At 42.1% G+C, this 21,048-nt stretch overlaps 1 protein-coding gene across 1 annotated transcript in view; it reads left to right on the top strand.

Moving 5' to 3' along the window:
* LOC127574011 (tripartite motif-containing protein 54-like) overlaps window positions 1-21,048 on the top strand; it is a 58,785-nt gene that overhangs the window by 12,333 nt on the left and 25,404 nt on the right. The window contains exons 2-5 of the mRNA XM_052022604.1: window positions 5,770-5,942; window positions 16,566-16,743; window positions 18,359-18,454; window positions 19,160-19,393. Of these exons, the coding sequence (XP_051878564.1) occupies window positions 5,770-5,942; window positions 16,566-16,743; window positions 18,359-18,454; window positions 19,160-19,393 (681 nt within the window). The remainder of the gene's footprint in view (window positions 1-5,769; window positions 5,943-16,565; window positions 16,744-18,358; window positions 18,455-19,159; window positions 19,394-21,048) is intronic.

Raw genomic sequence — 21,048 nt, forward strand, 5'->3', positions numbered from 1 at the left:
AAGGTTATAGGTATGTGGCAAGAGAAATAATAATGAAATCCAAGACCAAGAACTTCAATGGTAATTTTGCCAGCTGGTACAGTTTCCTTATCTGTTTAGCAAACCGTCTTTGTAACTTGTCAAGTCAAGTTTAGTTATAGATTACATTGTGTGGACATTTGTGCATAATACATAACCATAGTTATATCTGTTTCCTGGCTGGAGCAATAAATGATGCAGGAATGCATGAGATGATACAGTTATTAGGGCAAAGTTGGTATATAAGATCTCTCATGTTTGCCTTTATAAATACCTAACTTATTGAGAGCAAATGGTTCTTGCAGTAACAGCAGTCTATCTGCAAAGTCGACTCCGTTGTGATCAATTTGGCAGAAATTTTGTTTGTGATGAAAGAGCACAAATTTTAGCATGCTGTACAGGTAAGGGTGACTCTCCCAGAACCATGTTGGCACTGCCAGTGACGATAAAGGTTGGATGGAAGTATTCTGCTCTCACTCCCTCTCCCACCTAACCCTATATAAGATTCACCTTCAGCAACCCACACAAAATGCTGGAGGAACTCAGCAAGTCAGGCAGCATCTACGGAGGGAAATAAACAGTCGACATTTTGGGTCAAGTTTCATCAGGACTGGAAAGGAAGAGGGCAGAAGCCAGAATAAAAATGTAGGGGGAGGGGGAAGAGCACAAGCTGGCAGGTGATAGGTGACTCCAGGTGAGAGAGGGAAGGTAAGTAGGTGGGGGAGGGGGCATGAAAGGGAATGATGTGGAAGCTGGGAGGTGATAGATGGAAGAGGCAAGGGACTGAAAAAGAAGGAATCTGATAGGAGGGGACAGTAGACCATGGAATAAACGGAAGCAGAGGGAGGTGATGGGCGGGTCGTGAGGGTGGGGAGAGGAAAGACAAGGGCTGAGGAGGCCACAGAAATGAGGGAAAGCAAAGGGGGGAGGGGAGGAAAAACAGAGGGGAGTTGTTACCAGAAGTTAGAGAAATCGATGTTGATGCCGTCAGGTCGGAGACTACCAAGACGGAATTGAGGTGTTACTCCTCCAACCTGTGTCTGGCCTACCGGAAGTTAGAGAAATTGATGTGGATAGCATCAGGTTGGAGACTATACCGGAAAGTTAGAGTTCTTGTCATCCACACTACTAGCCTCCACATTCAACGGATCATCATCCTCTATAATTTCTGACACTTTCAAGGCGACACCACTTCCAGGTGCCTCTTCCTTCTCCTTTCAGCATTCTGATGGGACCATTCTCTCCGGGATACTCTGCTTCACTCTTCCACTTCCAACAATCTTTGGCAGTACAGCTAGGATTGATGAGGGCAGGGAGGTGGATGTTGTCAGTCAGGTCTCTTGCAAGGCCTTTGACAAGGTCCCGCATGGCAGGCCAGTCTGGAAGGTTAAATTGCATGGGATTCAAGGAGAACTAGCTAAATGGCTACATAATTGGCACGATGGTAGGAAGCAGAAGGTGACGGTGGAAGGTTGTATTTTGGACTGGATGCCTGTGACTAGTGGTGTGCCACAGGGATTGGTGCTGGGCCCATTGTTGTTCGTTGTTTATATAAATGATATGGATGAAAATGTACAAGGCATGGTTAGTAAATTTGCAGATGACACTAAAATATGTGGGATTGTAGACAGTGAAAAAGGTTATCAAAAATTACAAGGGGATCTTGATCGGCGAGGTAAGTGGGCTACGGAATGGCAAATGGTGTTCAATCCAGATAAGTGTGAGATGTTGCTTTTTGGGAAGTCAAAGCAGGGTAGGACTTTCACATGGATGGAAGGGCTGTGGAGAGTGTTGTAGAACAGAGGGACCTAGGAGTACAAGTACATTGTTCCTTGAAAGTGGCATCACAGGTAGACAGAGTGCTGAAGAAGGCATTTGGCAAGCTGGCCTTTATCAGTCATGGCAATGAGTATAGGAGTTGGGATGTTATGTTGCAGTTGTACAAGACGCTGGTGAGGCCGCACCTGGAGTATTGGTATTGGCTTATTATAGTACTGAGATACAGGGAGAAGCTTTTCTTTGCATGCTATCCAGACAGATCATTCCATACATAAGTGCATGGACATAGTAAAAAGGAAAAAGGAATGCAGAATATAGTGTGACAGTAACAGAGAAAGTCTAGTGCAGTAAGACAAATAAAGTGCAAGGACCATGATGAGGTAGATTGAGAGTTCAAGAGTTCATCTTTTAGCTGTTAAGAGGTCCATTCAGGAGTCCTACAACGGCGAGATAGAAGCTGTCCTTGAGCCTGGTAGTATGTCCTGTCAAACTATTGTACCTTCTGCCCGACGGGAGAGAATAGAAGAGAGAACTACCAGGATGGGAGGGGTCCTTGATTATGTTGGCTGCTTTCCCAAGGCAGCAGGAATTGTAGATGGAGTCAATTGTGGGGAGGCTAGTGTTGAGTACAGTTTTGGATACCCTGTCAGCGAAAGACGTCATTAAGCTGGAAAGAGTGCACAGAAAATTTATGAGAAAGTTGCCAGGACTTGAGGGCCTGGTTATAGGAAGTGGTTGGGCAGGCGAGGACTTTATTCATGGAGAGCAGGAGACTGAGGGGTAACCTTATGGAGGTATTTAAAATCATTAGGGGCATAGCTAGGATGAATGCACACAATCTTTTTCCCAGCAAACAGGAATCAAAAATTAGAGAGCACAGGTTTAAGGTGAGAGGGGAAAGATTTAAAAGGGACCTGAGGGGCAACCCTTTCATCCAGAGCGTGGTCAGTATATGGAATGAGGTGCCAGAGGAAGTAGTTGAGGCAGGTACATTGACAATACTTAGAAGGTACTTGGACAGGTACATGGATAGGAAAGGTTTAGAGGGCTATAGGCCAAACTTGAGCTAATGGGCATCTTGGTTAGCATGGACAAGTTGGGCCGAAGGGCCTGTTTCTGTGCTGTATGACTCTATGACTCTATAATATCCATTCCCCTTCTTGCCACTCCTGTATAACAGCCGGAAATGTAACACCCGTCTCCTTACTTTATCCCTTCCCACAGTATACCTAGGAGAAGCAGCAGCTCGTACTTCTACCAATTTGCTATATTGCATAGTTGTTCATGATGTGGTCTCCTCAACACTGGGGAAATCAATCATTGAAACCTAACTGCTTTTCAAAACAACTCCATTCAATCCATAAGCATAATGCTGAGCTCCTGTTGCCTGTCAGATTAATTCTCCGTTCCACTCCCACTCTGATATCTGTCACAGAGTCATAGATACATACAGCATAGAAACAGGCCACTCAGACCACTACGTCCACACCAACTGGTGGGCACCCATCCATATTAGTCCCATTTCCCAGCACGGAGTCTATGGCCTTCTAGGCCTAGGCAATTCGTGTGTATGTTTAGACAAAGTTCAAGGAACAGCACCTCATATTCTGACAGCCTTGCAGACTCGACAAGGAGTTCAACAATTTCAGATAATCAGTCATTCTAGCCTTCTATCTCACCTTTCCAGCATTCATTTCTTTCCTCTCTCCTTTTCTGTGGAGTTCACATTTCACTTGCCACCCCTTCCAGATGATCCCTCAGAGTCTAACTGGCCTTTACAACTTTCAGCTGGCATCACCACTTATGTCTTTCAGTATCCCCCTTTTCTGCACCTTATAACAGACAGAGCGGTAGGGTGGGGGTGTGTGAGTAGAATTTGTAACGATAATGCACATGGTTTTAATGACTACAGTTTTGCTTTGGCAGATATAACTTGGAATTATATGGCATCTTTAGCATTTTTAAATACCCCAAAGTGTTTCACGGGAATAATTTAAAACAAAAGTTGACACCCAACCATATAAGTTGATGCTCACGCAGATGACAGAAGCTTGCCCAAAAAGATAGATTTTAAGGAGTGCCTTAAAGGAAGAAAGAGATCTACAGAAGCTGAGAGAGTTAGGGAGGAAATTTCAGAACTGCTATTATTAGATTGATTACGTGCTGGTCTGATCATAAGGAGAGAATTACAGGTGCACAGATACAGAGGGGGAAGATGGAAAAATAAAGAAACGTGACATTCTCACAAGTGCGGCCTTTGCAACTACAGAACATTTTCTGGCTGCATAAAGATACCAATAAAAATAAACAGGCAAAATATTTTTGGTTTGGTGTTCCTACTTCAGTAAACCTTCAGTAAACTTCAGTAAAGTGAAGTACAAATTCAAAAACCCAGAATAATAACTATTTGTAGCTGCACGCAATGTGCTACTAAAGAAACACACGGAGGCAGAGAGCGCTGAACTCAAAAAGCCTTTCCTGATTCAAAATCGCGCGCTTAAATCTTCCTTCCCATGGGCCCCTGCGACCCGTGGGGCGAACGTGACGTCTAACTGTCCCTGGAAGGTCCGGCCCAAGCGGGTAGTTCCAAACGCACTACCGTGTGTCTGCCCGCGGCTCCCGATGGCGGTTCAAGTCCCGTGTGTGCGGGCCGTCACATCACCCCCCCCCCCCCCCCCCCCAGAAACATCCATCAGGGGAGTGGAGCCCCCAGTCTGTGTGGCTTGCCTGGGTGGCCGGCCTTGCCGGTGCGGTGCGGGTACCCTCACTGTTTGCTCAATGTCCAAGTGCACCGGTTTGAGGCGGTCCACTGTAAAAGTCTCTTCCCAGCCACCCACCTCCATGACACACGTGGATCCGTTGCGCCGGATCACCTTGAAGGGTCCCTCGTACGGCCGCTGTAGAGGTGACCTGTGCATGCCCCTGCGAATAAAAACATACTCACAGACTCGGAGGTCTTTAGGTGAAGGATGGCATGGGACCATGCCTGGAAGTTGGGACCGGTGCTAGGGTCCCTACCTTGTCCTGCTGCCTCGTTAGCACCACTGCTGGAGTTTCTTCCGAACCTCGGGCCTCTGGTACAAACTCTCCCGGGACCGTCAGGGGGGTGCCATAGACCAATTCTGCCGAGGAGGTGCCCAGGTCCTCCTTGGGCGCTGTGCGGATGCCCAGTAGGACCCAGGGAAGCGTATACATCATTTTCCGTTTTCGGTGGGTGGGAACAGTCTCTCTTAAAAGGCCTGCAGAAGGCGGGAAAATAAACCAGTTCTTGTTCTGCAACCCATCAACTAGTGTCTTGCTTTCACATCGCGATAGCAGCCTCTACATCGGGTAGTTCCAAACGCGCTACCGCGTGTCTGCCCGCAGCTCCCGATGGCGGTTCGAGTCCCGCGTGTGCGGGCCGCCACATATTTATAAAACTATATATAATCAGAGTCAGAATCAGATTTATTATCACTGACAGATGACATGTTATTTTGACATATGACAGTACAGTGCAAAGCCATAAAAATCTATAAATTACAAAAACAGTGCAAAATAAAAAGAATAATGAGGTAGTGTTCATGGGTTCATGGATCATTCAGAAATCTGATGACGGAGGGGAAGAAGATGTTCCTGAATCATTGAGTTTGGGTCTTCAGGCTCCTGTACTTCCTCCTTGATGGTAGTAACGAGAAGAGGCCATGTCCCAGATGGTGCAGGTTCTTAATGATAGGTGCCGCCTTCTTGAGGCATCACCTCTTGAAGACGTCCTCGATGGTAGGGAGGGTTGTGCCCGTGATGGAGCTGGCTGAGTCTATAACACTCTGCAGCCTCTTGCGACCCTGTGCATTGGAAGCTCCATACCAGCCGGTGATGCAACCAGTCAGAATGCTCTCCCCTGTACATCTGTAGAAATTTGTAAGAGTCTTTGGTGACATACCAAATCTCCTCAAACTAATTAACCAATTATGCCTTTTCAATTATAATCAGGCATCCAATCCATACTGGTCAACCCGTGGCAGTTCCACAGTAGGATCAGGGGGTCGATTCCGCTGTCCTTCCTGTCGACATGAAGTGATTCTGGACAGACATGGAGTTTATGGTCTTCAAAGAAACCTACTTGTTGAAAATATTATTGACTTATACAAGCAAGAGTCAATCAGGTAATCATGTCAAGTTAATCAGCATTACGATTTGATATTGGAATTCGGAAATAATATTAATGCACTTTGAAAGAGTTAACATTTCTATTGGGCCCTCTTTTCCCCTTCTCTATCCTTCTTACCCCACTCCCTTTCCGCCTTTGCTCTTTTCCCCTTCCTCTTTACCTCCTCCCCCCTCCCTCTCCCCTTCTCAACCTTGAATTGGGCTTTTGATCAAGTAATTTTACATGATTCAATGTAAGGTGTTGTTGTTGATGATGATCCTATGAAGTGCTTGGAATATTTCACTATGAATATGACAGGAACCACTGGACATGTGAAGTAACATCAAGCAACATGCAGTGCACATTTTGATACAATTGCATCAAGTTTGTTTTGCTCATTTGAAACTGCAACAGACTTTCACTGGAGAATTAAAGCCTGTTTCTGCATTAGTTAAAGGGAGGCCAACCTTACCTGGGTCATTACAGTGGAATCTGAGGCACCTGCCATCTTCTAGCTGTGACTTCTGTTAAGTAGATCCCTTGATGTTTACTCTCTTCCCTCATCATCAATGTCCTTAGGCCTTTCACTGTCAGAAAAAGAGATGAAATTTTCAAGTTCTTATAAGTTTGAGGAACAATTATTCATCTTCTGCTGTTTTCTGCATTCAAAAATAATTTGAAAATGTCATCGCTTGTGCTGCCAATTTCCATCTTGCTTTCATCTTCACATGATTCGTCTCTGACTCTTCCCTTTCCTTCCTAGATCTCCCCATCGCTATCTCAGGGGATAGGCTTGCTAACAAATATCTATTACAAGCCCACTGACTCCCACAGCTATCTCATCTATACTTCCTCCCACCCTGCCTCCTGTAAAGATCCCTCCCATTTTCCCAGTTCCTCCTTCTCCATTACATTTATTCTGATGACAAGACATTCCACTCAGGAGCCTCTGAAATGTCTTCCTTCTTCTTGAATTGTGACTTCCCTTCCACCATAATGGGCAGAGCCCCTGACCACATCTCATCTCTTTCCTGCACCTTTGCTCTGAACCTCCTCCTCCTTGACAGAGCAAAACTACAGTTCCCTTGTCTTCACCCTTCACCGCACCAGCCTCCACATTCAACAATTCATCCTTCACAATTTCCACCAGCTCCAACCAGATACCACCACTGCCTTCAGCACCTCAAAGTGATCACTCCCTTTACAACTACCTGATCTGCTCATCTTTCTCCACCAATCACTCCTCGTCTTTCCCACTCACCCACAGGGAATGCAAAACCTGTCCTTTTACCTCTTCCCTACCCGCAGTCTGGGGGCCCTAACAGTCTTTTCAGCTGAGGCAGCGATTCACTTGCACCTCTTCCCTCTTGTGTACTGCATTTGGTGTTCACAACGTGGTCTCCTCTGTATTGAAGAAATCAAATATAGATTGGGTTACCATTTTGCAAAGCACCTGCATTCAATCTGCAGGAGAGACCCGAAGTTTCCAGTTGTCTGCCATTTTAATTCCCCATCTTGCTCCAACTCTGACATACCTGTTTATGGCCTCCTTTAATGTCCCACTGCAAGCTTTAGGAACAACACATCACCTTCCATCTGGGCACATTGTAGCCTTCTGGACTCAATAGCAAATTCCCCAACTTTGAACAACTTGCTATTTCTTTCTGTCTCTATCAGAAGTGGCTATTTCTACTTGTCAACCATCTGTGATTTTAGCTTAGTTTTCCTCATTCAGAGAGATATAGCACGGAAACAAATCCTTTGGCCCACAAAGTCCACACCAACCATCAACCACCAATTTACACTAATCCTACACTAATCCCATTTTATTCTCCCCACAATCCCATCAACTCCCCACTCACCTACACACTAGGGGCAATTCACAGTAACCAATTAACTTACCAAGCTGCACATCTTTGGGATGTGGGAGGAAACCAGAACACCCAGTGGAAACCCACACAGTCGCAGGGAGAATGTGCAAACTCCACACAGACAGCACCCAAGATCAGGATTGATAAGATAAGACAAAACAAGATAAGATATCTTTATTAGTCACATGTACATCAAAACACACAGTGAAATACATCTTTTGCATAGGGTGTTCTTGGGGCAGCCCGCAAGCGTTGCCACGCTTCCAGTGCCAACATGGCATGCCCACAACTTCCTAATTTGTACGTCTTTGGAATGTAGGAGGAAACTGGAACACCCAGGGGAAACCCACGCGGAGATAGGGAGAATGTACAAGCTCCTTACAGACAGCAGCGGGAATTGAACCCCCGGTTGCTGGCTCTGTAATAGCATTACACTAACTGCTACACTAAGCTTTCCAAGCTTCATGAGTGTGCTGCTCAGAATTAGCATTGTCTGACCTCTATTAATATTGTCTGGCCTGTTAGGCATGCCCCACTGCCTTGCTATTAGTAAAACAGACGAACAAGCAAAATCTGAATCTAGCTGCCAGGTTAACTCATTTGTTCTCACCCTACCAGAGGTGTTCTCTTTGTTCTACACTTTCCAGAAAAATAACTGGTTTTCTCTCTTTCCCAGTTCTCACAAAGGGTCTTGGACCTGAAAATTAATTCTGTTTCTCTTTCCACAGAGGGTTCCTGATCTGCTGTGTGCTTCCAGCATTTTCTGTTTTTGTTTCAGAATTCCAGCAATTACATTTCTTTTAACTTTTATATTATACATCTTGCTGCCAATATGGGTGAGTAGTTTGCTCCAATGTTACTCAGTCCACTTTGAATGTGATTTCAGACAGCACAATTGGAGCTCTAAGTTTAAAAGAAACTTTTATACTGATTTTGAATATGATCCTGTAGAATAAAAAGCATTTTCAGGTTATGTCGTTTGATTAGTTGACTTAAAGTTCTTAAAATGAGCTGCATGAGAAGCAGGTAAAATAACAGATTTCCTTTTCCTACTTTCACCAGTGGAGTCCAGCACAGCACAAGCAAATTCTTTTGTCTAATGGTTACAGAATTATAAACAGAGAGTTTATTTAAAACTAACTTACCTCAGAAATGTGTGTCACAAATTGACATAAGCTCAGTTTATGGCATTGACAAGTCCAACATATGACAAATGTACTAAAAATAACTGTCTTGCCATTAGTTTTATTTAGGATCTGTTTTTATATGTTACAGCTAGCATTTATCACCAGCAGAATGTGTATGACTTTTAAACTTTAGAAACTTTATTTATACAGCACGGTAACAGGGCCTCCTGGCCCAACAAGTCCACACTGCCCAATTACACCCATGTTAACCGACTAACATTCAAATAAATGCCAAACAAGGTGTTAATTTGGGCATCTGTCATACTGCTTAATTCAGCCATGCACATTATATCAGAATCACTATTTCCTCTTATAAGAACCACTTGGAGGCAGATTATTAATTTTTCAGGAACATATATATGGGTTCTCACTTTGATAGTCACAGCTAAGTTTGAGTTGCAAAGCTATCTTGATATATACCAATTGTTGTTGGATCTCAGTATCTGTGGCATATTTTTGAGTGTAAAAGAGGTACCCAGAGTTGGTTACATATACATTCAAGTTCCAGTAAATGCAACAGTCCTTCTAACTTGTGTAGGATGTGCACTCTCAATATTTTTACTTCCTTCCTACTGAGGCACCCTCCCCTAACCTTCAAGCCCTGAGTTACAAAGTTCTATTGATACCTGAAGACCCTGCCTCACCCTGACGAAATTTATATAACCATACTTCCAGGCCACACCTTGCGAAATGGATACACACACACACACACACACACACACACACACACACACACACACACACACACACACACACACACACACACACACACACACACAAACACACACACTTTTGGATATGAATGTTAACAGAAAAGGAGACCTTGGTCATTTCAAGTCTTTATTAGAGCAATAAAGTTAGCCGCACTTAGTTTCCGTAGCCATGCATTTTGTTTTACTCTTATGAGCTGATTCAGTTCATGATGGAAGATGACTTTCTCAAGTGCCTTTTGGAGGTTCATGTACACCATGTCATCCAAGTTGCCCTCATCAATGTTCTCTGTTACATCAAAAACATCCACAGATTAGTTAAATATTCACAAAGTCATGCTGGATTCCATCAATTACTCCATACTTGTTCAAGTGACTATTAATGCTTGAATGTTCTTCCTGAGAGCTTCCGAACAACCAAAGTTAATGGTGCAAAGGAACTTTCTGAGTTCTGACTGAAAATGCAGGTGAGTGGGAGGTGGGGGGGAGGGAGAGGGATGGAGGATAACCTTACACAACCCTGGAGAGAGAGCAGGACCGAATGGAGGGGTGTTAGCCATGTAGAGTACAATGGGCCAGGTCACCGTAACGCAGTCCGCCTTGCCGCCCACAGTCAGTAATTGATGGTCAAACATAGAGTCTTAGAGTCACAGAATTGTAGAGCATGAAAACAGGCCATTCGGCCCAACTAGTCCACACTGAGCAGTGGGCACCCTTCTGTATTAACTCCATCTCCCAGCACTTGATCCATAGCCTTCTATAACTAAGCAATTCAAATATTCATCTAGACACTTTTAAATGCTGACAGCAACCCAGCTTCAACCACACCCCCAGGCAGTGCATTCAAGTATTTACCACTCTCTGGTGAAGAAAGTCCCGTTATATTCCTTCTAAGTCTCTTTCCCTTACCCTAAGTTTATGTCCTCTAGTTTTATCTACCTCTGACATGAGGATTAGTTTCCTGCATTTCACCCTATCTATACACTTCATAATTTTATATATTTCAACCATGTCCCCTCTTAACCTCCTCTGCTCCAGGGAGAACAGATCTAGCTTCTCCGGTCTCTCCTCATGACTGAATTACTCCATCCCAGGCAACATGCTGGTGAACCTCCTCTGCAGGAGCTTCAGCCATGTGGAGCATAATGGCCCAGGTCACCCTGACCCAGTCCCTCTTGCCATCCACAGTCTGCCCACAGGTCATATACAGAGGACCCATTTGGCTGGCTCTCAGCACCCTGGATCCAGTGGTGTGGGCCAGATGGCAACTGGGCTTCAGGTGAACCAGTGAGGAAACCCTACCTCCAAAACACCCCTGATAGCCTTTGACAGTCAGAAAATCCAAGGGCAGAGCATAGCCAGCTATAAAATCTGTCATTGATTTAAAAACTTTTTAACATGTCTCTGACTATTCTAGTGGTTTTAAAAGCTATTATAATAAGTAGATATTAGAAAATATATATTACCTCTTAAAATTATTTACCAAAGACACAAAAGCATAGATAATAAAAAATAAATTAAAGTGAAATAATAATGCAGTAACTTATCTTCCCCTTCTCTTATTCTGATTCACATAACTGTTTTTGATTGCACCTGCATTTTTATTGCTAAGCCACTAATCCTCAATCTATTCTCACACCATTTTAACTCAACATTGCTATTTCATTCAGCAATCAAACTGCACAGCATGAGATGCATTTAGATTGATCCATGGCACACTTGGTCTTGGAGGTGTTCAGTGGAGAGGACAAGAATAGGTGCAACTGCACTTGAGGCAATTAGCACCCACTCATCCTTGACCAGTCCTCAGTTATTCAGACTAAGGTAAACCTACCAGGGCATGTTAAGTCCTAAGAATGCTTTTTGGGAGAGGGAGTGAGCAGTTACCCTTCCTTCTTGTCCAATTCACTTCGATGATTCAGCCGAACTTTGCTGCCTCAAGGAAGTCCCGTTACCTAGCCCTGAAGAGGAGTTGAGGCTGAGGGCCGGGGCAAATCAGCCATGATTTAAAGAATGGTGGGGAAGGCTTGAGGGGCCAGGTCACCTACTCCTGCCCCTATTTTCTTGATTACTTCTACCTCAGACACAACTCCATGTCTTTTTGATAAGGTGACCTCATCACTGATGTTTCACTCCACCATACTTTCCAGGACACTGACATTTGACAATCATGCAGTCTACTGTAGATCAGTGAAACCACAAGGTATTGGAGACTTGTTTGCCAGAAGAAGCACTTTCATCACATTTGTGATGGGAGGTGAGCAGCAGCAGGGGAAGGCAGATACTTTTTTTCCCAGCAGGCCAGTTTCACTGAGGCACCACAAGGGCTAGAAATTCGTCAATGTCATTTTTCCACTTTTAAACAGCATTAGCAATAATCCTAACACTGCTTCAAAAAGCCCTAAAGAAACAATCAAATTCACTTGCACTGACTCCAGAATAGCACTGGCAGGCTTCCTTGTGCAACATTACTCAGTTTTTGCAATGGTGGGAATCTCCTGCATTAGTAGCACCATTCCTCACAACTCTGACCTCGAGAAGTAATTCTTAAAGATGCTTGAATTAAGTTGCTAGGTAAACCTCAAGTAGCAAACAAACACAAGTGCCTGCACCGCTCTCAATGTCAAGGTCACCCTCAATCCCAGAAGGCTTGCCTCAGGGTCCTTGCTGAGTCATTCTACTCTGCTGCTCACGGCTGCATGATAATGTGGTTCAAGAAAATTCTATCAGGGAAATGAGGGACCTTCAATTTCTAATATATTCAACTTTTGCTTTCACATCTAGAAGGTGCATTTGTAAAGAGCACCTCCCTGGCTACTTTCTGCCATGAGTTCTTTTTGGGGTGTATTTTTCCAAGTCACCAAATATCTCCATCTCATAAATATGACTTTTTTGATTCAATGCTGCACAGAAGACTGAGTGACTGGCAGATGTTGGTGTTTTGGAAAGTACAGCAACAACTTCTGAGATCACCTGATAGGGTGAGTTGTCCCTGCAAGATTTCTTCTGGCCAGTTATTTTTGAAGGGGAACCTGCTGAATCTGCCTGTGAGTGTGGTGACTGAGATTCCAAATTGGCTCGGCCTACTTGAGGTTTGTTTTGTGCAGAGTTGTGCAGTGCTCTGCCTGTGGCTGCTCCTTATGTCAGGAGTATGTCAGACTCCTGAAGTAACTTGGAGACACAAGAGACTGCAGATGCTTCCATAGATGCTGCCTGACCCGCTGAGTTCTTCCAGCATTTTGTGTGTCACTCCTCAAGTAACTCGCAGTTTGAGGCTACACCATCATTAAAACTGGTACTTCTGCAAGAGAACAGTACCAGTCAAGATTCAATCCATATGGTTGAATATCTCACCCAAAAAACATATCATATTATTTATTGGTGTCAACTCATTCAGAAACATGCACATTTGGTTGTTGACACATTAATGTGATTTTCAACACTTTTTTTTGGGTGTTGTCCAGACAAAATCTGGGCCTTTGCATCATTAATAGCAAAAATTGAATAGCCTGTCCACTAGGAGCCCATGAGCTGCCTGAATGGGGAAAATTTCCATTCCATAAAGCGTAGGTGGTCCTAGGTTACAGAAAGTAAACTATGCAATTGATTGTATCATAAACTACTTTATATATATAAAAGTGACACTGTTGAGACCAACATTCATGGCCCATTTCTATTTGGCTTGCAGAAGGTGCTGTAGCACCATCTTCTTGAACTACTGCAGTGTTTTGATGAAGATACTCTCACAATGTTGTTGGGTAGGATGTTTCAGTATTTAAATTCAGCAGAAACTTGAAGGGGAACCTGCAGGTGGTGGTATTCCTATGCAGCTGCGGTGTTTACCTTTCTAGATGACAGATCATGGGTGCCGAAGAATCCTTACAAATTTCTGCAGTGGCTTTTGTAGATAGACCATTTTGCAGTTTGCACTATCAGTAGTGCAAGAAGTCAATGAATAGGGTACTGGATAGGGTGTGGTTATTTGGGTGGTCTGCTCTGTATAATGTTGATCTTGAGTGCTTTTAGAACAATGTTCATCCATGCAAATGTCTTGTACACGATGGAATGATGTTAAGAATTCAGCAGGTTACTCAGTCATTACAAGATTCCCTGCCTCTAACCATTTCCTGCAGCCACAGTATTTATGATCCTATTAAATTCCTGTTCAATGACTACTTCAATAAAATGTTGCCATTGAGAATTTTGGCAATGGTAATTCCTTTGAATATTAAGGAGAGGTGATTGGTAAATCTCTTGATTGAATCGGTCGTTGTCTGACTCTCATATTACTTAGAATTTATTAAACCGTGCTTGAATGTCATCCAGGTCTAGCTCTTATGGGTTATTAGCCACAAAGAGCTATCCTGGCCAGTCAATTATGTTTACATTTTTTGAAGAGGGTACAATGATATCGCCAGAGACTCGGTCAGTGACATATACAGAACAACACAGAATACTAATTAATACAGATCAACAGCTTCAAGGAAGTTGTCAATACAAAAGGAGTCCTTGCAAATGAAAACACATATGCCCAAAAATGTCTCTAAACGTGCATCTATCAGGTGTTTCACAGTGGTTCATAGAACTTTTGTTGGTGGCCCTTGCACATTCAAGGCCCTTCTTTTGCACATCCTGCAAATGTTGAGCTTGCAAATGCCTGGGCTTAGGTTTCAGAGTGTGGTGGGAGAGGTTGATGGTCAGGGACATGCTGGCATCATGTCTTGCATTGTACACTGTTGGATGTTAGTGCACATGTCCGGCCTCCTCCGGGCATTGGTTCTTCAGAAGTATGGAGCACATTGAACAAAGGTCACAGACTTTATGCATGTTACTTTCAATGATGTTTTATTAAATTTCAGTCAACAAGTGTTGAAATGAAGTTAGCCACCAATTCAATCCTGATGCAGGGTTTTGACCCAAAATATCGACAATTACTTTTCCCCCACAGATGCTGCATGACACACTGAGTTTCTCTAGCAGATTGTTTGTAGCCACCACTTCTGTGCTGGAAGGGTTGGGCTCCAAGTTCTGTTCAAGGCCCTGTGCTGGACTCCTCATACTTCCTGACATTGCAGTCATTCCAGTAAGGCTGCTATTGCACCGAGCATTTCATTGCACGTGCCCAGCTTGCAGCAAGCATAAGGAGCAGGAGATAGCCCTGGTGTCAGATTTCCTTAAGGGAATGTCAGGCACAAGTTCTATTCCAAATGACTCCCAGCGATAATTTAATGATCCAATCTATAGACATGTATTTTACTTTTGTTTTGACCAAGGCATTTAAGATGCTGCGTAAATGCCTAGGTTTCCTGTAAAACAATGGACAAGGAAAGGTTGTTATGAGTGTCAGCAGAAGGGCGAGAGGGAACAAGTGAAAAATTACACAAATTTCAACTTGTAAATCAGAATAGGTTGTGTGATGAGGATGGATGGAGTGATACAGAATTAAGTACATACAGACACCTTCAGTGATCTCAGTTCTGGCACTGGTCACACTGTGACAACTGCTTCCTTTGTGGCCAACACTATCTCCACTACAGGAAAGGACGTTGCAGCTGTGAGCGGGTCCTGCTGGTTTGCTGCCGTTGGCACTGGTTTTGCACCATGTTCTCCTTTAACAATCATAGAATGGCTACTGCACAGAAGGAGGTCCTGTGGTTTGTTGTGTCGGTGCCTGTACTCTACCAGAGCAATTCACTAGTTCCACCACCTGGCCCTTTCCCCACTGGCTTCTTCACCATACGTTTATCCCATTCCTTCTTAAAGGCCACAATGGAACCGGCCTGCACCACATCAGTACGTAGTGCACTCTAGATTCCAATCACACACTGTGTAAATGTGTTTCCTCATTTCACTCTTCAACCTCTTCCCCTTTATTTTATACCTGTGACATAGTCCTTGACCCTTCCACCAAAGGAAATAACCTCCCACTATCCACTCTGTCCAGACCCTTCATTATTTTATATACTTCTATCAAATCTCCCCTCAGCTTTCTCTTTAAAGTAAACAGATCCAGCCTCTCTGATCTATCCTTATACAATAGTCTCTCATCTCAGAAATCATTCTAGTAAAGCTTTCTGGATCCTTCTAATGCCATCACATCTTCATATAATGTGGTGACCAGAATTCCAGTCAAAGCTAGACTAGTGATTTATAAAGTTTAGCTTGACTTCACTGCTTTTATACTCTATGCCTTTATTTATAAAGTCCAAAACTGAGTTTGCCTTATCTCAACCTGCCCTACCACTTTCAATGATTAATGCACCCATACTCCCAGGTCCCTGTACTCCTTTTGGAACAGCAGCCTTTGTTCTATTTTGCCTCTCCTCATTCTTCCTACCAAAATGCAAGACCTCACAAGAAACTTCAGCTGCCATGCATCCACTCATCCCACCACCTGTTTATATCTTGCTGCAATTTATCACAGTTCACAATAATACCAAGTTTCATGTCATCTGCAAATTTAGAAATTGTGCCTTGCAACCCAAGAGATTGGGAACTGTGTCAATAAGTACCTTGCAGTCTTTCAAGTGATATTATGTCATGGTTGGATGCCACTGGTGAATCACATGGAACCTTCTACCTCTTGACTTATATGTGCACCCAGGGATTTCCTTTTATTAGTGTGGATTTGGAAAGCTACCCTTGGTGCTTACATAATTTTTTGATTTATTCTATTTTCTACTACGATAGTTCCCTTTCTATGCTATGTTCGCTCTATGTTTCTGTGATTGGAAAAGTAAGGCATTTCCCTAAAAAGCAAGAAAAAAGTCAGAAACTCCGGATGGTGGAATGAAATGGCGGTTTGTGTCATCTTGGAATTCCCCTGTGTTGATTGGATATTATGATGTATCATGAGTTTGAATTCATTCAGTTTTGTTCGCAGACCCGAAAAGAAGACTGAACAACCCATGTGTGAAGAACATGATGATGAACGGATCAACATTTATTGTATGACGTGTGAAGTACCAACATGCTCCATGTGTAAAGTATTTGGTGCTCATAAAGACTGCGAGGTGGCTCCACTCAATAATATTTATAAAAGGCAAAAGGTGGGTCTTATTTTCTTTCCAAAATCATTTTTTAAGGATTACCCTTTCTCCTCTTTGAACAACACAAAAACCATTTCTATTTAAAAGACAGACAAGTGATTTGTACCCAGGATTCTTTTAACGATATTTGTATCAGTACAAAGGGCAGCCTGACGTTACTTGTACTTATATTAACTTTTCAACTTAAAGCTTGTATTTCAAAGGATGATCACAAGACCATGCTTTGTACCTTCTGTCTATTAACAAATCATACCTCTGGTACTTCTTTGGTTCCTTTTAAAGGAAGTAATCAAGATGAGATGAATGTTTGAAGTACTTCTGTTTTTAATTAATACATTAAGGGCATAACCCACTCACTCTAAAAATAATTAGGACTGGATAGGGTTCTGAGAATGTCATTTTCTATTGCCACTGTACTGTTAACTGCTGCTGGTGCACTAATTATAGAATTAAGTCATGCATCCCTCTTTCAGCACTCCTATTTCTCCATTTGTGTTTCTCCACAGTAGAATAACCAACATGGATAATGATGAAATATTTCCCTCATAGTGTAAGCCATTATTAAAATGGTGAAATGGATTAAGCTAATGAAAAGATCTAAGCATGTGTTCACTGAAGATTCACCTGTTCATTTTGTATAGAGACAAATTGTAAGCAGTTAGTCAGAAGTTATAAAAACCTCAGTATTTTTTTCTTGTACGGATGAATCATGGATTGATGAATTTTGAAATTGAAGTATTCAGCTTGTTAAATGTAAAATTGTCCATTTGGTTAGGTATGTGCCAATAGAACAGCTTCTAGTGGACATGATTTGCAAATTCATGTGCTAGATATCTGACAGGTAGAACTCCAAACTTTTCCATCACCTTGATGCATAGGTGGCACTCATGAACAGAGTGGATAAATTCAAACAATAATTGTTAATTACAATTTAGACTCCTGTTTAATAACAGTTTTTCTTGGTCAAGAACTCTTAAGCTTAGTATCTCTATTATATATTAAGATAAGATATCTTTATTAGTCACATGTACATTGAAACACACATCTTTTGTGTAGAGTGTTCAACCTGCAAATGGCGCCACGCTACCAGTGCCAACGTAGCATGCCCACAACTTCTTAACCTGTATGTCTTTGGAATGTGGGAGGAAACTGGAGCACTCGGAGGAAACCCACGCAGACACGGAGAGAACATACAAACTCCTACAGACAGTGGCCGGATTTGAACCCGGGTCACTGGTGCTGTAATAGCGTTACGCTAACCGCTACACTACCGTGCCTGCATTTATATACCTAAAATACATTTATATTATTTATATATCTAAAATATATTTTCTGGTATCAGCTTATAATTATTTATGTGCCAGCTTCAGCGTCAGTATTTATAGAAACAATAAAATAAGCCAAGATTTTTCTTAACCTTTCATATACCTGTTACAGTGTGAAACAAACCATATCGTCAATCCTGAGATAAGATTCTCTCAGTTTAGCAATTTTAACCAAAGCACCATGTACTTTTAAATGTAAAAAATTAATTCCAAACTTTAAAATCTGAAATAGTGTCCTTTCTAATTATTGCTTGGGTTATTTAGAATGTTTTGTTTAATTTTGTATGCAGTCTGAACTCAGTGATGGGATTTCAATGCTGGTAGCAAGCAACGACCGAATTCAGACAGTAATTACTCAGATGGAAGAAACATGCAGAAATATTGAGGTAATTCCCATCCTTGTAAAGTTGTATCGCATATACAATTGATGTCAATGCCTCCTTCACTCCACTGCAAAAGTATTATGAAGGTGTATTTTTCAGTGTACATTATTTTCTTTTATATTTTATTTTTTGTCCCAGTTTCCTTAACCACAGTTCAGCCATTCCCAAAGACTGTTACCAGGCCTCTGACAATATTACTCTGAATCCATGTTTTGAACTTGCTAAATTATTTCGCTAGAATACACCCAAATGAGGTCAAGAAGTTGATGTGTGTTCAAACAAGTTGGCATCTACCATACTGTGGCAGGTGTATAGGTGCTCCAGTGTGCCACAGACTTTTAACATGTCATACAAAATTAACCTCTATACCTGATTTTTTTTCCCTTAGTGACAGATGTAATATATTGATATAGGAAAAAATAATCTAGTCCCTAAAGCCATCAGTTTGCAAATGTTGACATTCAAACTCTTGAGATTTAGTTTATATGAAACTTGTTTATCCACTTATCAAAATTATTAACCTTCTTGCAATAAGAAAGTTAAGTCTCTGTTTAAGTGGCTGACAGATGTTATTATTCACAGAGCAAAACTTCAAAGAATTAAGAGCCAAGAGTTATTTGCACACTGCTTTTTAGTTTTTAAATGAGTTTGTTTCAGCATTTGAAATGTTGAATTTTGTGGAAAGTGACTATTTCCTAAATTTTGCAGACTAATAGTGCCTGCCAAAAGGAACTGATGTGTGAAAAATTTGATGGTCTGTATGCAATGCTGGAGGAAAGGAAAAAGGACATGCTGCAAATCATCACTGTGGAACAGGAAGAAAAAACACAGCATGTTCGCTCATTGATTAGAAAATATGGAGAACATCTCGAGGGGGTATCCAAGGTTATTGAGACTGGATTACAGTGTATGGAGGAGCCTGAAATAGCAGTCTTTCTGCAGGTACTCAGCTGGACTTATACAGCTAATATATTCTGGAAATGGACATATCTTAAGAGTACTATAATGTATTGCAATACAGTGGTTTGCTCCAATGTATTCAGTACTGTTCCTCTGTTTTCTGATACATATTCTTTTTTTTATTGTTTGTGAGGTTTGTGGTTGTTGTGTACCGACAAAAATATTGCCATTTTAAGATATCTGTGTCATGCTTTTGATGGAAATCTTGGGCAATCATATTAGGATAAAAGTGGATTCTGATCTAAAAATGCAGAAAACATTTTAGGAAATAATTTATGAAGCATAATCAGGCAAAAGTCATGGTGCAATTGGAACTTTGTATGTTGTTTAACATGATTCAAAAATTTGCTTTCTGTGAAATGTTGTCAGGTTGTAAATATTAGACTGGAGAAAGGGGTCTGTAAGTAATAACTCAATAATTTAAATGCCCCATTCCTGTACGATTCTGTCTGTGGAGTCCATTCAACCAATTTGCTTGCAGAATTTGATACCCCTGTCCTCTCAATGGATTCTATTCCAAAAGCTCAGCCAACTGGGGTCTAAAGACTATACCCCTTTCCCAGAAATGACCAACCTCATTTCATCAATAGCACCTGCTTTATTTCCACATTCAAATCACTAAATGCTCTGAAAGTAAAATTTAGAAATTATGGATACACCAGTATTTCAACAGTTCAAAACAATCTTTCATTCTTTGTTAAACATTCTACTGTCTCAAAGTTCTCGAATGCCATATCTACTTCTACATACAAGGCTAGCATTCTCAGAATTCACTCCCTGTATGTAGCCACAGCATTTGGAAAAAGAAATGCACTGCTTTCTTCACTTAATCCTTTCTGCTGCTGCCTCCTCCCTTTGGGTAATATTCCCCTTGCCTTAGTCCAGATGCTTCCATTGTGCATGGGACCTTAGCCTCTCCAACACTCTCTCTTATATCATTGGGATAATAAGAGCACATGACCCTTGCCCATGATCAAAGTTTTTATATGCAGCAGCATTAAGGATAAGATAAAATAAGATTTCTTTATTAGTCACATGTACATCGAAACACACAGTAAAATACATCTTTTTGCATAGAGTGTTCTGGGGGCAGCCCGCAAGTGTTGCCACGCTTCTGGCGCCAACATAGTATGCCAACAACTTCCTAACCTGTATGTCTTTGGAATGTGGGAGGAAACCGGAGCACCTGGAGGAAACCCACACAGACACGGGGAGAACGTACAAACTCCTTACAGACAGTGGCTGGAATTGAACCTGGGTCGCTGGCGCTGTAAAGCGTTACGCTAACCACTACACTACTGTGCCTACCAACAGTAATGGAAAACCTGTTACAGAGGCATGAAAGATAAAACACACATGGGGATCTGTCTGAAAGACTAGCTTTCCATCTCTGAGAACTTGGTTTAAATGCAGTTTAGAGATTATTAAAGTCTCTGGCAGGCGTGGTAAGTAATACTTGATTTTAGGAAGTCTATATTGAGTTTCTGGTAGTCCCAGACCTATATCACTGTCCCTAACTTGGCACGAATTGGCAATCTGATGTAAAGAATCCAAAGATATCTCACATGGAAAGTGGATTGTGCAAGAAAGAATGCTCTTCTGAAGCTAAACCTGAAGCTTGATGTTGAACCAGAGTA

Source organism: Pristis pectinata, chromosome 9 (genome assembly GCF_009764475.1).
Source record: "Pristis pectinata isolate sPriPec2 chromosome 9, sPriPec2.1.pri, whole genome shotgun sequence".
In the NCBI taxonomy this organism is placed as follows: domain Eukaryota; kingdom Metazoa; phylum Chordata; class Chondrichthyes; order Rhinopristiformes; family Pristidae; genus Pristis; species Pristis pectinata.